The sequence below is a fragment of the Crocodylus siamensis genome, chromosome 6 (genome assembly GCF_052110815.1).
Source record: "Crocodylus siamensis isolate JL-2025a chromosome 6, ASM5211081v1, whole genome shotgun sequence".
NCBI classification, from domain to species: Eukaryota; Metazoa; Chordata; order Crocodylia; family Crocodylidae; genus Crocodylus; species Crocodylus siamensis.
Window position 1 is genome coordinate 64512340 of NC_143400.1, and position 14673 is coordinate 64527012.

Below are 14673 nucleotides of genomic sequence, written 5' to 3' on the forward strand. Positions count from 1 at the left end.
GCGCTTCCCCCGGAGCCCGGGAGCGCCGCGGCCTGGGCGCGCGCCTGGGGTGAAGCCCCCGCGGAGCCGCGGCGTGAATAGCGCCCGGCTCCTTTAAGAGGGGGCGGGGCCACCGGTGACCCCTGGCGGGCCCCGCCCCTTCCTGGTTGCCATAGCCACCGCGCGCCGGCGTCCCAAAATGGCGTCGCTACTGCCGGACAAACTGTTTGAGGAGCTCAGGCAGGCGCCGGCCCCCAGTAAGGACTTCTATCAGGTGCTCGTCACCCGCAGCCAGGTGCGTGGGCGGGCCGGGGCCTCGCGCCCGACACGGGGGAGGGCTGCCTCGCGCAGGGAGGAAAGGCTCGGGCCGCACGTGGGTGACCTCTGGGCAAGCTCCCCAGCCTGTCTGTATCTTCCGGTGGACATGGGCCCATCCAGTTAACTGGTCTCCACGGTGTGGGGCCAAAGAGTAAAAGATACAACTAACGTTTTGTTTTGCGGGGGGAGAGCAACTAAAGCAAAAAAAATCAGGATAGGAGTGACATGAGAGTCAAAATGTGAAAATAAAGCTCCACTGCCTGAGCCGGGGTGGCAGAGGTTGCTGGGAAGAGGATGGTACAGAGCCCCATGGCCCCATCCTGGAAAGGAAATGTGATCAACCAGGCTTGGGGTTACAAATGTCTGGGGATGCCCCATGGGGTTAAATTCAAATTAAAAATACTAGAGGCAGATCAATACTTTTAAAGTGAAAATGACTGGCATTGGAATCAAAGGTATCCAAGTTGTAGCTGTATTGGTCTAGAGGCAAAAGGAACTGAACCTTGTGGTAGAGGTGATGTCTCTTATTAGACCTACTACATTTTTGCAAAAAAAATCTTTAATTCATTCCATCTTTTAATTCTCTATGAAATATGAAACACCATCACCAGAGGGAAATATGACTGCTTATGACCAAACAACTTCAAGATAAGGCTCAGATAAAAGTTGGAATAGTCTGTTTATCTGCATATAAAATGAACTGTTCCAGACAGGAGATTTTTCCACACCTTCTGCTTTCCTATGAAATATGAACTTTTATTTCTACCCAGGAGAGCTTTTACAGTCTTTTCTCCTTTGCCTGAAGAAGGGTGCTTGTACCGGAAAGCTTGCAATTAAAGAAAAGATTTTGCATATATCTTGTTGGTCTAATAAAAGATATCACCTCTTCCACAAGTTCTGATTCCATTTGAATTGAAGTGAATTTGTGAGTACAATGAAGCTGTCCTGGGACCAGAAGCTTAGCTTGAAAAAAAAACAGTTTAGGGTTCACACAGTGACCAATGGTAGAATATGCTGCATTGAGCATTGCAGCAAAGGAGGAAGGAGGCCCTTGTTCATGTCTTCAGGAACTTTTATGTCTCTGAACACACAAGAATTTTGCTAATTCACAGTAATTAGTTGAATGAGCTATTGTTGAGAATAACTAAACTTTATAGGCCCTTATGCTTAAGTTTCCTATCAGGAGTAGATCTCTTCCTTCAAGTGATAATGAACGTGCATCTCATGGCAATAAATTTAAGACTGTGATTAAGGATTTGCTGGATCAGTAGCTAATTATAAGAAAACTACAGGTAGATACTACAAACTTAAAAATCTTAGTCACTAATCTTGCAACCCTGTATGCTCTTAACTTACTTGCATGCAAAAAATTAAACTGAATTTGTATCTTGCATTACTCTTGCAAAAATCATGTATTTAAGAGATTGTTTTTATATTGCTTATTGCAGTAGTAGCTAAGTACGTCAGTTGCAAAGATTAAGACTAAATTAGATACGCTGTTTGTAGGGTTGCCAACCCACAGTTAAAATGTCAAGGCCTCATTGTTGTACAGAAAACCTTGAACATGTAAAACTCAAAAGCTCAGAAAACAAAAGGAAACTAACCATCTTAACTGGCATATAAGCTAACTTAACGACATATTTCTTTTCCCAACACTTGGGTATGGAAATAATTTGCTCACAAAAAAAAATCCCTGAACAAAATAAAACAAAAATATTTGCATATCACAGGTAACCAAGGAAGAGCTTTAATAATTTTACAGAGTGAGTGAATTCTAAAGTTTGGAACCTTCACCTTGGAAATCTCTGCTGTTTTCATAGTGTGCAGCCTTAGGAACTAACCAAAAGAACAATCCAAATTACTGCAAGGGGAACCAAAGGTCTTTCAGATAACTAGCTTCCTGTTACTTTAAAGATCATCATCCAACACTGATTTGTACCTAGAGAAAAACAGAAAGCCAGTGTACATACCATGGATACTTTAAATACAGGTAAAGAGCTCACATCATCTTGTACCGTTCAAAAGAAGGGCATTTCTCTGCACTGAGAGAAGCTTGCAGTATCGTTCTAAGAAGTGGACTATGTGGAGCTACATATTCTGCACATCAGGCATATTCTCAAGATGAATGCATTATCGTTATTAGTCTCAGTTAGTCCTGGAGTGTGCGCATGCAGCCCTTTCTATCACTAAGTCTTCCATGTTTCAGCCAGGCAGTCAAGTGCTGGTGATTTACTTGGTCTGCAGAGTAATGCCTTCAATGCAGAATAATGCCACTGCCATGTAGTGCCTTCAACTGACATTCCTCCGTCTGTTTCAGAGCTGACCTATGCCATTCCACTGAAAGTCCTATTACGTATAGTATTTCTGTTTCTAACACTAGAGGCATAAAATCCTGATTGATCCTGACAGCAGCATGATATAATGGAATAGTCATTAATAACAAAAAAATATTTCGTCAAGTCTCCCACCTGACTGTTGCAAAATTGCTCAAGATTCAACAGGTGTCTTTCATCTGTCTGACAAGGTATATTATAGTCTGTCAAAGAATCCATCTTTTTAAAACGTATCCTTTACGAAGTACTTTGTAAAGGACATCCTCATCTTCCTGTCCAGGGCTTCCAGACTTGTCATAAAATATGTGAATATAACCCAGCTGTTTATTGCCACAGTTCTGTGTTTGAAATATAACTCAGGCCTCCAGGTGTATTAAAACCTCCTGAGGGACCTCTTGGTTTCCATTCTTCCAGTGTTTCATCTATAGAAGTTAGTTCAGCCTCAGGTGCTTAACCACACCTCCAAGTTGAACATGTAATACAGCATGCCTATCCAACCCATAACTTATGGATCTAGAGTAACTGAAGGAGTTTACAAGTTCTATTACTTTCTTGTGTTGACTTGCATTGGAGAGAGACAATTTCAGGTCATGCACATAGAGCAGATGCAACAATTGGGTAGCTTTTTCGTGACATCATAATCTTAGCTGAGTCTCACAGTATTCTAGCTTGATGGATCAAGTGAGAGGCAGAACCATATTGAGCTTGGGCTGTCTTTTAAAGATAACTGTGCCAACCAGGATTGGTGCCACATACTTTTAGTCCTGCATGTGCATGAAATCCTCATCATGTACAAAAGTGATTTTAAATCTGTTGTGCACCTGAGCACTATGATGACACGGATCCAGAAGGACCTGGACAAATTGGAGAAATGGTCTGAAAGCAAGCAAATGAGATTCAACAAGGACAAGTGCAAAGTGCTGCACTTCGGATGGAATACCTGCATATACAAATATAGACTAGGGAATGCCTGGCTAGGCTGCAGTACTGCAGAGAAGGACCTGGGTGTTGCAGTAGACCATAAGCTGATTATGAGTGAGCTGTGGGTTCTTTTTCCGTAAAGTCAACAGCATACCTGGTTATAGTAAAAGGAGTGTCACTTGAAAATCAGAAGACGTTATTTTTTCCTGTGTCTGGCACCTGGAGTACTGTGTCCAGTTTTAAGCCCCATATTTTGAGAAATGTGGATAGTTTGGAAGGAATCCAACAGAGAGTGACAAAAATTATTAGAGGTCTGGGAAATGTGACTTATGAAGAAAAGCTGAAAGAACTAGGAATGTTTAGTCTCTTGAAGAAAAACTCTTGAAGGGTGAGAGATAAAGAGGATGAATGTAGCCTTTTCTCTGTCAGCGTAAGATCCTCAGCACCACCATCATCCTCCTCTGCCTCCGGCCCTTCAGTCCCCACTGTCATGGTGGTGCTCCACTATCTGTCCCTGTCTGTGTAGGCTATAAGCTGCAGCAGAGGAAAGCAGGTTGGGGGTTAGGAAGAACTGTTTGACTATGAGGTAGTCAGGCATTGAAACAGGCCTCCTGAAATTGTAGAAATCTCCATCCATGGAAATTTTCAAAAGCAGGTTAGACAGGCACTTGGCTGGGATGGTTTAGTCCAGGATGATCCTGCCTTGACCATGGACTGAACTAGACGACCTTTATGAGGTCCTTTCTATTCCTGCTTTCTCCTATGATCCAGTTGGTCAGTAGCAGGGAGCTGAATTGTTTTAAGTAGTCTATCCAGGCAATAGAGAGGTTTGGTTCTTTTACCTTCTACTTACCTGACTGAAAATTTTATATTGTCAGTTACAAAGGATGTTGAGGTTACTTTCTTTTGAGACCTGCTTGCAGTCATTTTGTTTCAGTCAACATTGCTGGTCATTGGATAATGATTCCTCTTGGCTCTGACAGTGGGAAATTTTGCTGTCAATCATTAAGCCTACCATAGGTCTGAAATTGTTCGGATTACATATGTGATTTTCGGCTTCATAACTGTAAAATCTTCAATTGTGAATTTTATTTTGGCTTGTTTCCCTGCCAGAAATTCTTGGTATTGTCATATCAATACATGATACATGCACTTAAGATATTTAACATACTTGTAAACCTGATCTGTCCTGGGGTTTTTAGATTTTCTGGTGATTTAACAGTTTCAGAGACATCCTTAGTCATAATTAGTTTCTTGATAGCAGGGAGGTTTAGGAAGTTGTGTTCTTAATCCAGTAGGCGACTCAAGCTGAACTTTCTATGGGCAAATGCCACTCGAGAAGACACAATACATCTTGGGGTTCTAAGTGCATGCCTTCTGCACACTTCATTTTTAGAAACTGACAGCAGTTTCAGATTTTGTTGACATCCAAGCAGTGATATTTACATCTGTTGCCTGATCACTCCATGCTGATAGTAGATGCTGCAACCCCAGGCCACAACTCAGTGAGTTGGCTGAACTGTTCTCTAATGGTTTCCGTCCTGGTCCTCAAGTCAGATCTTCATTTTTCTTAGTTTTTTCCTGACCTATACTAGTGGCAGGCTTGGCTTTTTTAAGTTTGAGGTTGTCATCATTATAATTTTTGTGTTGTAGTAGCAACTATGGACTATGGTCTTGGATCAGGATCTTATTATTCTATATCCTGTGTAAAAAAAAACATTACAAAAATGATACCTGAAGAACCTGCAGGTTCAGTATAAGGCAAGAAACAAGAGACTGATGTCAGATGTTACACAGGAAGAAGCAGCCAGGTTCAGGGCATGGACATACGAAGACATTTACAGCTGGGTAAAGAAGAACAGGGTTTACAGTTAGCTGCTCCATAGTAACTGCCCATGTGGAGATTAACTCAGAGGAGGAAGGTTTTTTCAAACAGGTAACATCGTTGTGTTATACATTTACACAGTGTCCAGCACAGTGAAGAGTGAGCCATTTAGCTTTCATTTACCTCAGGCTAAGAGTATGCAAATGGCTCACTATTGTAGAAAAGCATCTTTAGCCATAGAAACCTTGGCTATAGCAGGCTTTTACTAGAACTGATAATAGTGCTGATTTGGATTTTTTTTTTTTTTTTGTAAAATCCCCAGTATACACAAGATTAATATATATTTAGTTCTGTCCCTAAAAACTGCTACCTGAATGGGAAATGAATTCAAGTGTTTCTTCTAGTACATCTCACAATTTGGCAAGCTCTTTAAGAACAGTTATCAAGTAGAGTCTACTACATTTCTGACTAATGGTCCACTACATCAAGGCCCTTGAGCAGTTAATCTGTGGCCCTCAGGCTCCTGGTCCAGGCACTGATCCCTGCATTGCATTCCTGTGGCCACTGGCTGCTGCTAGACTTGGCAACTTCCCTTCCTTCCTTCCTCCTGTTTCAGAGCTTGCCTCTGCCCATGGAGGCAAGGCAAGTCAGGGCCTGGCAGCGTGGCCTGCAGCCAGGGGGCCTAGGGATCCTATGCAGCAGGGGACCATGCAGCACAGCATGTGGCACAGCTATGATGAGATGACTGGTTCTGTGGATGCAGGGAGATCAGTGGACATGATATATACCTGGACTTGAGCAAGGCTTTTGATATGATCTCCCACAATATTCTTGCAAGCAAGCTAAGCAAGTACAGGTTAGATGAATGGGCTGTAAGTTAGATAGAAAACTGGCTGGATACTTGGGCTCAGAGGATGGTAATCAATAGCTTGGTTTCTAGCTGGCAGCTGGTTTCAAGTGGAGTGCCTTAGGGGTTGGTCCAGAGGCTGCTTTTGTTCAATGTCTTCATCAGCGACCTGGAAATGGAATGGAGTGCATGCACCCTCAGTAAGTTTGCAGATGACACCAAGTTGGGGGAGTAGTAGACATGCTGGAGGGATAGAGATATGAGGCAGAAAGACCTTGACAGATTGGAAGATTGGACCAAAAGAAATCTCATGAGGTTCAAGAAGGAGCAGTGCAAAGTCCTGCACTTCGGATGTAACAGTCCTGTTCACAGGTACAGGATGGGGACTGACTGGCCAAGCAGCAGCTCTGCATAAAAGGACCTGGAGGTTACAGTGACAGTAAGTTGAATATGAGCCATTGGTGTGTGCTTGCTGCAAAGAAAGCTAATGACATAATGGGCTGCGTTAGTAGGAGCATTGCAAGCAGATTGAGGGAAGTGATTCCTCCCCTCTGTCTGGCACTAAGGCCACATCTGGAGTACTGGCTACATCTACACATGATATTAACATGCCTGAACAAATGCCTGTCCATTTACACATGCACCCAAGACCACACCACATGAAGCCACGGTGAAGCAGCCCCAGCTGGCAGGGGATCCTGGGGGGTCAGCCTGCCATCTCATAGCTACTCTGCCCCAGCTGACTGTGCTGCAGAGGGGCTGACTGAAGCACAAGGGCGCTACAGTGCAGAACTAGTTAGTGCCCCAGTCACCGTCTACACATGTCTTGCGGCACACTAAATAACTTTTCTGTAGTTAGTACTTATAGGATAGTGTGATAATACTTGTGTCAGGCAGTACTGTCCTACAGCGGAGTTGGCTAGTTTACTGTGGCATAATAGTGCCATACGTATAGACAGTGATGCTTTACTGCAGAGCTAATTAGTCAACTCCACAGTAAAGCACATGTGTAGGTGTGCCCATTGTGTCCAGTTTGCTTCCCCTCCCCCTCCCCCGGAAAAGACATAGATTGGAGAGAATTCAATGGCAGGCAAGAAAAATTGTTAGAGGGGTGGGAAACATGACTTATGAGGGAAGGCTAAGGGAACTCATCTTATTTTGTCTGGAGAAGAGAAGAGTGAGGGGATTTAATAGTAGCCTTCAACTACCTGAATGGTTGTTACAAAGAGGATGGAGCTAGACTGTTCTCACTGGTGGCAGATGACGGAACAAGGAGCAGTGGTCTCAATGGGGAAGTTTAAGTTAGGTGTTAGGAAAACAAATTTTCACTAGGAGGGTAGTGAAGCATTGGAACAGGTTATCCAGGGAGGTTATGGAATCTCCATCCTTGGAGGTTTTTAAGACCCAGCTAGACAAAGCCTTGGCTGGGATTATATAGTTTGGAGATGGTTCCTGCTTTAAGCAGGAGGTTGGACTAGATGACCTCCTGAGGTCCCTTCCAACCCTAATTTTCTATGATTCTATGCAACCTGTGACCTACAGCTACTCAGAAGTTGGACAGCTCTTCACTGCGTGACTTGTCAAGGACTGGTCACAAACTGTGATAACATTTAAATCTCTTCTTTTGGGCGGTAGCAGTAAATTATGTAGTAGCCGTCATTAAAGAACCCTGATTGGAAATGGAAGAACTGAGAAGCTTAAGAAAAACAGATTTTGATTGTTATATTGTAGATGATGGGCCATATGGAAAGGAAAGGATTTGAAAAAATATATGGAGGTGGGTTCCAGATGGCAAGGGCTGTGAGAGACTGTGATCAGCCATCCGTTTTGGTGATACAAGAGGCAAGGACAAAAAGAAGTTTGGTGTTTTAAGCTGCTTGCAGGATGATCTGATGCCTAGAAAGATGAAGATGTTAACAACAGGAGTGTAACAGGAGAATGATCTATTCAACATGTAATTAATACTACATCTGTCACCCACACCATTAACAAATGCATGACTAAGCATAGGATTATGTTATGTTGGTAAAATGTTTAACCACTTATCCATAAAGAAATAAATAGTGTCTATTGAAAACCTTTAATGTTGCATCAGATATAACTTCCCTGTATAATGATCTGTATTACGCATTACCAAATACCTACCTTACATGTGCAGTGGGAGGTCAACAGGAAGACTTGGCATGTGTAGATTTTGGGGGGGCAGTGGTTTTGTTTTTAACACGCACACACATTCAGAACCAGAAAGTTGGGCAGTACAGTTGATAGCATCCTGCTATCCTGGGCAGTACAGTTAAAGTAGTTGATATCATCCTGCTATACAGGATGTACAGTTGATATCATCTTGCTATCCTGGGCAGTAAAGTTAAGGCATGCAACTAAGTTGTCCGGTTGTTGATACAGTTGTTTTTCATTCTCCTTGCATTGTTTGTTATTCACTGTTGCATCTTAGCTTGCACCCACTCCCATCGTAAGTTCTGAGTGCCAAGACATTAAGCTGTTGTGATTTTATTTCAAGACTCTCAATTTCTGTATAGTTCCTGTAGCCTTATGATGTTTTAAGAATCTCAGCTTTTATTTGAACAAGTAAATTTCAAGCTTTGGTAATTGTTAAGCTCAGAAATAAGAAAGCAAAATAGAAAATCAAATTTTATTTTTCAAAATGTAACTAATTTTAAGCCTACATCTGAATCTGTTTGGGAGGTCGCACTAGTGCAGCACATCTCAGCATGACTTGTACTGGAGCAGTATAGATGCACCTGAGATTTAGTTTTAGGCTTAAAATTAGCGATATTTTTAAAATATCAATTTGATTTTCTCTTTTGCTTTCTTCTTTCTGAACTTAACAATTACCATATCTTGAAATTTACTTGTTCAAATAAAAGCTGAAATTCTTAACCTGAAACAGTTTCATAGATTCTAGGGTTGGAAGGGACCTTAGTGGACCATCTACTCTGACCGCCTGCCCTAGCAGGCAAAAAAAGGGTCACCAAACCTGGGATTATGTGATCCCAGCGAGGTGCCTGTCCAGTTTCCTCTTGAAGACCCCAAGGATGGGGCAAGCACCACCTCCCTTAGAAGCCCATTCCAGATGCTGGCAACCCTGACGGAAGAACATTTTTTTCTAATGTCCAGTCTAAACCTACTCTCCAATAGCTTGTGGCCATTGTTCCTTGTTGTTCCAGGGTGTGCCCTGGTAAACAGATCATCGCCTAGTCTGTGTTGCTCTCCCCTTATGAATTTGTATGCCGCCACAAGGTCTCCTCTCAGCCTTGTCTTGGAGAGGCTGAAGAGGTTAAGGTCCCTTAGCCTTCCCTGCAGGCCTCCAATCTGCCGGGTGGCTCTTCTTTGGACCCTCTCCAGGTTGTCCGCATCCCACTTGAACTGCGGCATCCAGAACTGAACACAGTACTCCAGCTGCGGCCTGGCAAGTGCCACACAGAGAGGGAGAATCACCTCCCTGGACTTGTTTGTGAAGCACCTACAGATGCACGACAAGGTGCAATTAGCTGTACCGACTACTTCATCACATTGACGACTCATGTTCATGCTGGAGTCAACAGTGATTCCAAGATCTCGTTCTGCTTCAGTGGTGCTGAGAAGGTTGCCCTCAAGCCTATAGGTATGATGGCAGTTTTTTCTCCCTAGATGTAGCACCTTGCACTCTTCCTTATTGAATTGCATCCTGTTGCTCTCCACCCACGTCCCCAACCTGTCGAGGTCAGCCTGGATCTGGTTCCTCCTCTCCAGGGTGTTAGCTTCACCCCACATTTTTGTGTCATCTTTAAATTTGGACAGGCTGCTTCCCACCCCCTCATCCAGATCACTGATGAAGAAGTTGAACAGCACCAGCCCCAAAACTAAGCCCGGAGGGACTCCACTGCACACATCTTTCCAGGTTGACACTGACCCATCCACCACCATTCTCTGAGTGCGACCCCAAGTCAGTTTGCTGTCCATTCTATAGTTAAGGAATATGTGAATACAGTTAGTATAGTGTATGTGTGTTGGTGCTTTATCTATGCCTGCTGGGATCATCTGATCTTGCCTAGGAACTGGGATGCAAAAATTGAATGTTCTATCAATTAACTGATTTTAGTGACATTATCACCCTATGACTCTAGGAAGTGAAACATGAATATCTGAGGGACACTGGAAACTTCTGTGGAGAGAAAAATGAGAAAAGGGACAGAACTAGTATTGAAGGAAGACCTTGAATGGAAAATAAATTATATCAGAATACTTAGCAGTCATTTATTGATTAAACACTTCTCAAAGCTGGGTTAATAAAAAATAGGTCATTTTTATGAGAGTTAGCTATTTATAAGTAACCTTTCAAATAATTGTAGATAAATTTGCTTTAAATATTTCTCAGACTTTGCCCAAAATTTTTGCAGAATTATTTAGGCAAAGGTAATAATTCTTTCAATTTTAGCAAAAATCTGTAAGATTTCAAATTCCCTAAATGAAAAGTAGCTTTGAAAAAGATCATGTTATCATAATATATGATAGTAAAGTAGCAAACAGGTAATTTTTAAAAAGTGTAGGAGACGCAATAAGGCAAGTTATCAGGGATACTGGTTTTCTCTGTTTAAAAATTCAAAATTCTCTTATTAAAACCCCAAAATCTACATTTTTCTTCAATTAAAATGAAACGCCTATATAGGTATCAGTTCAATGCAATTTTTTATTGATATATTTACAATTTTAAAGTGATATGGAAGCATCCCCGTGCCTCAATCATTATAGTAAAATCAATTCTAAATACCTATATATTGTGACATTTTAATTTTATTGGTTTTTATCATGGAAAAAGTACAGCTCCCTCTGCCCCCTTCACTTGCCAGGACATGTGTCCAGCTGCAGCTTTTCTTCCCCCCCCACACCCCACTCCTGTGCTTTGTGGTGGGGAGCAGCCCTAATATACAAATGCCCCTCAATCCCAACCCACAGCTCCCTGATGGGTTGGGGTGTGTGGAGCAAGGGGAGCATCCAGTCATAGGTGATGCATTGGCAGGGCATGAGAGGGTATGTTTCCCCCCAAATTTGTTCAGGCACAGCAGTGCAGCCTGGCTGGACCAGCACAGGCAGGGGCCACCTCCATGGCCCAGCAGATGGGATCCAGTGCAGGATGGCAGACTGGGTGCTGCTACTGCTGCAGCTGCCCAGGTAATTGCGTAGCCCCCCAGGCTTCCTCCTCCTTTCCTTGCTGCAGTACATCAGGCAGCAGGTAAGGAAGCGGCAGCAGGTAAGAAAGCAGCAGCAGGCAGGAAGGAAGCTGTAGCTGGGGGGGAAAGGGGGGTAGTGCAGGGCCAGGGCCAGGATGGACCACCAGCAGGAGCATGGGACCCAGGTCAACAGGAGTGCAGGGTAACCTGGCTCCATCATGTGGAGCTCCCCACAGGTCACATGCAGCTTCTGGGACTTGGCTGGAGCCATGCACGATGAAGCCAGTGGCCTGGCCCCACTCCCTGCCACCACATGCAGCTCTCAGGACTTGGCTGGGAACAGCAGGGAGGCTGGTGCATTGGAGCCAGGCTAGGTTGGCCCCATTCCCTGCTGGTGCAGTTGGGTCCTGGGAGCTGCAGGTGGTGGCAGGGAGCAGGACCAGGCCACTGGCTCTATTGCTCATGGCTCCCCCTGGCAGCACATAGCTCTGGCAGAGTCCCAGGAGATGCACGTAAGCTGTGCAGAGCTGTCCAGCCTGGCCCCACGTGCAGCTCCAGGGACTTGGCTGGAGCCATGTGCCTCCAGGGGGATGCGCCTGCCACAGGCCATGGGTACCCTGAGGCCCTGCTGCTGCAACTGCCAGCAGGTTCTGTGTGCCGTGGTGGGGGGCACCCATCCCTCCCAATCACACTCCACACCCAGTATACAAGAGTAAGACTTTAATTGTTATGCAATCACCTCTATATATACTACAAAAATGAACATAAATGAGGACAAAAATATTCTTTGAAAAGTTAGAATATCTTTTTTTTTTCCAGTTCCAAGGTGGCAAACTCTGCTCCCGAAAGGAGTACTTCCAAGGGCAAGGGGAGGGATTTCTGATGGCAAAGGTCAGGAGTTGGGGGTGGGACTTCCAGTCCCAGGATGGTGACCAGGGATAGCCCTTGACAGCTCACCAAAACTTAAGTGGTCCTCCCACCAAAATAATTGCCCACCTCTGTCATAGAGTGTATGATCACTAGCTATGCTTAGGTATCAAACTGATAATAGCAGGAAAGCTGATGCCTTTAATTTTTTCTTTTCCAGCAATCTGGGTTAGACTGTAGGTTAATATAGACCAGTATAATTCTGACTTCAGGGAGCACATCAGTTTATACCAGCTCAAGAACTGGTTTGCTGTTTTGTGAGTGTCAGTATTCAATAACTGAATATTTTTTAAGTTTTTACTGTATGAAATACTTATTTACTAGGAAGACATTTGTTGCTATTAACTATGGATACATTTGATTTCTTTTCTAGTGTATCCTTTTTAGATATGTATCTAAGTACCAGATCTTGTTAGAAAACAGGAGTTAGACAATTTCTCAGGACAAAAATAATTTTTCAGGAAATATTCAAATAGTAAACAAATATGGGCTTAATGAAATATATTGGTTTAGAAATAATGCCACACAGCATTATTTATGGGAATTATTGTTTGGATACTCCTTACTTGTTTCACTATCATAGGTCAGGCTCCCTTGCTGGCTTGCATCTCTTACGGTACACACTGGTGTTTCCTCTTGCATTAAGGATGGCACATCATGGAATTCAACAACCATGATGATTCATTTGAAGAAGCAGTCCAGCAGGGAAGTTCAGCCAGTAAAGGGAATGAGGACATGTGGCAACTGAACCATAGCTCCCACAAAATACTTTAGTACCATATCCAACTCAAAATATTTTTGTTTCGAGCTGAAATATTTATTTTTGCTTTTTATGTAAAAATAAATAAATACATAAAAATTAAATAAAAAGCCAAGATTTTCCACAGAGCCAATATTAAAAAGTGGGGGGAGTTTAGTTGAAAACTTAATTTTCTGTTAGGAGCATTTGACAGATTTTTCCTCAAGTCCTAATGAGCCTGGAAAATTGAGAAAATTAGCTCAAGTAATGGAGAGGAAGGGAAACCCTGAGATTTCTTCTCTCCTAAGCTGTGTAGCATTTTGGAAGAAACTCCATTTTATTTGCTTTTATTTGCAGATATATGGAAACATTCACATTTCTGCAAAGAAAATATAGGTTAAAGTCAAACATGAAACAATAAACAAATGTCAATTTTTTCCAACCCAGTTCTACCATATTTTTAATTATACTAGCACTAAAAATGAGTGGGCTTAATCTCCCATTGTTACTTGAGGACTTCTTGCCTGGACTATTAACTCAACTGTAGGTAGATTATTTTAAAAAATATTCGTTGCTATGTAATTCCATTTGCCAAGGACATTATTGCCAGGTCATGGAAGCACAGTACCTGTAAACAATATGGTAATATTTACCTTGGGAAAACTATCTGCTGATTTGTTAAATAATGCTTTTCAACAATACCTAGTTACCTAGCTCCTTTATGCACTTTGGTAGGAAAAATATCACTGTGTTCCCTTTCACATATTAATCTTTAATATTCGTAATTGTGTTCACCACTCACCCTACTTAAGCTTGAGGGCTTTTTTTAATCTGTTGTTCTTCTGTGAAATTCCTAGGTATAACTTTCCTTATCTCTCTTCTTCCTTTCATGACTAGTTCATTTAAATAACATTTTTCCTTCTCTCTTTCTCCTCCTTCCTTCATTTAATAGTTAAGGGCACTTTTCTGTGTTTCCTATCCGCATATAACTGCCTTACAAAGTTGTCAAGAAAATGTATCAAACAGATTCCATGAGAGTTTAGATGCCTAGATACTTTTTTTGGACCTAGACTTAAACTTATCTGTATTTATCATGATGATAGGTTATTTTGTTTTGTTCACCTGCCCAGAAGATAATGTACTCACCTTTTTTGGTGAATGAAATTTTGCCAAGTTGGTGTACATTTCCATAATACTTCAAGAAGAGGAGCAGGGAGGTATAACAGAGATGGGAGAGGGACAATGTTGTATCATAGGAAGTATAGCAGGATGATATGCAAAGGGTAAGACTTAGTCTAAATACAGAAGATTCACCAGTTTTAAAATCCTTTTTAAAAGATATAAGCTGAAATAAGATTTTCACTATGATTATTTCAGTTTAACTGTAGCTTTATTCCAAATCTACTTAAACTGACAAAAAACTGATCTAAACACAAGTAAGAGTTTATACAAACTTTTGGTTTTAATTACACCTTAAATTAAAGAAGTGCAAATGTTTTGAGTAAGCAAGTCCTGAAAGGAAGAGGTTATCTGTAGAAACTGGGAATAGTAAACGGAAAAAAGAAGAGCCATAGGAACAGCAAGTTCATTGTTACCTGCTTAGTCTTCTGTGGAGG

General features: G+C 42.3%; 1 protein-coding gene across 1 annotated transcript in view; it reads left to right on the forward strand.

The window, feature by feature from the left end:
- Nucleotides 1–125: 125 nt before the first annotated feature.
- FBXO36 (F-box protein 36) overlaps nt 126–14673 on the forward strand; it is an 85338-nt gene continuing 70790 nt past the window's right edge. The window contains exon 1 of the mRNA XM_090054341.1: nt 126–274. Coding sequence (XP_089910467.1) covers nt 179–274 — 96 coding nt within the window. The 5' untranslated portion in view covers nt 126–178. The remainder of the gene's footprint in view (nt 275–14673) is intronic.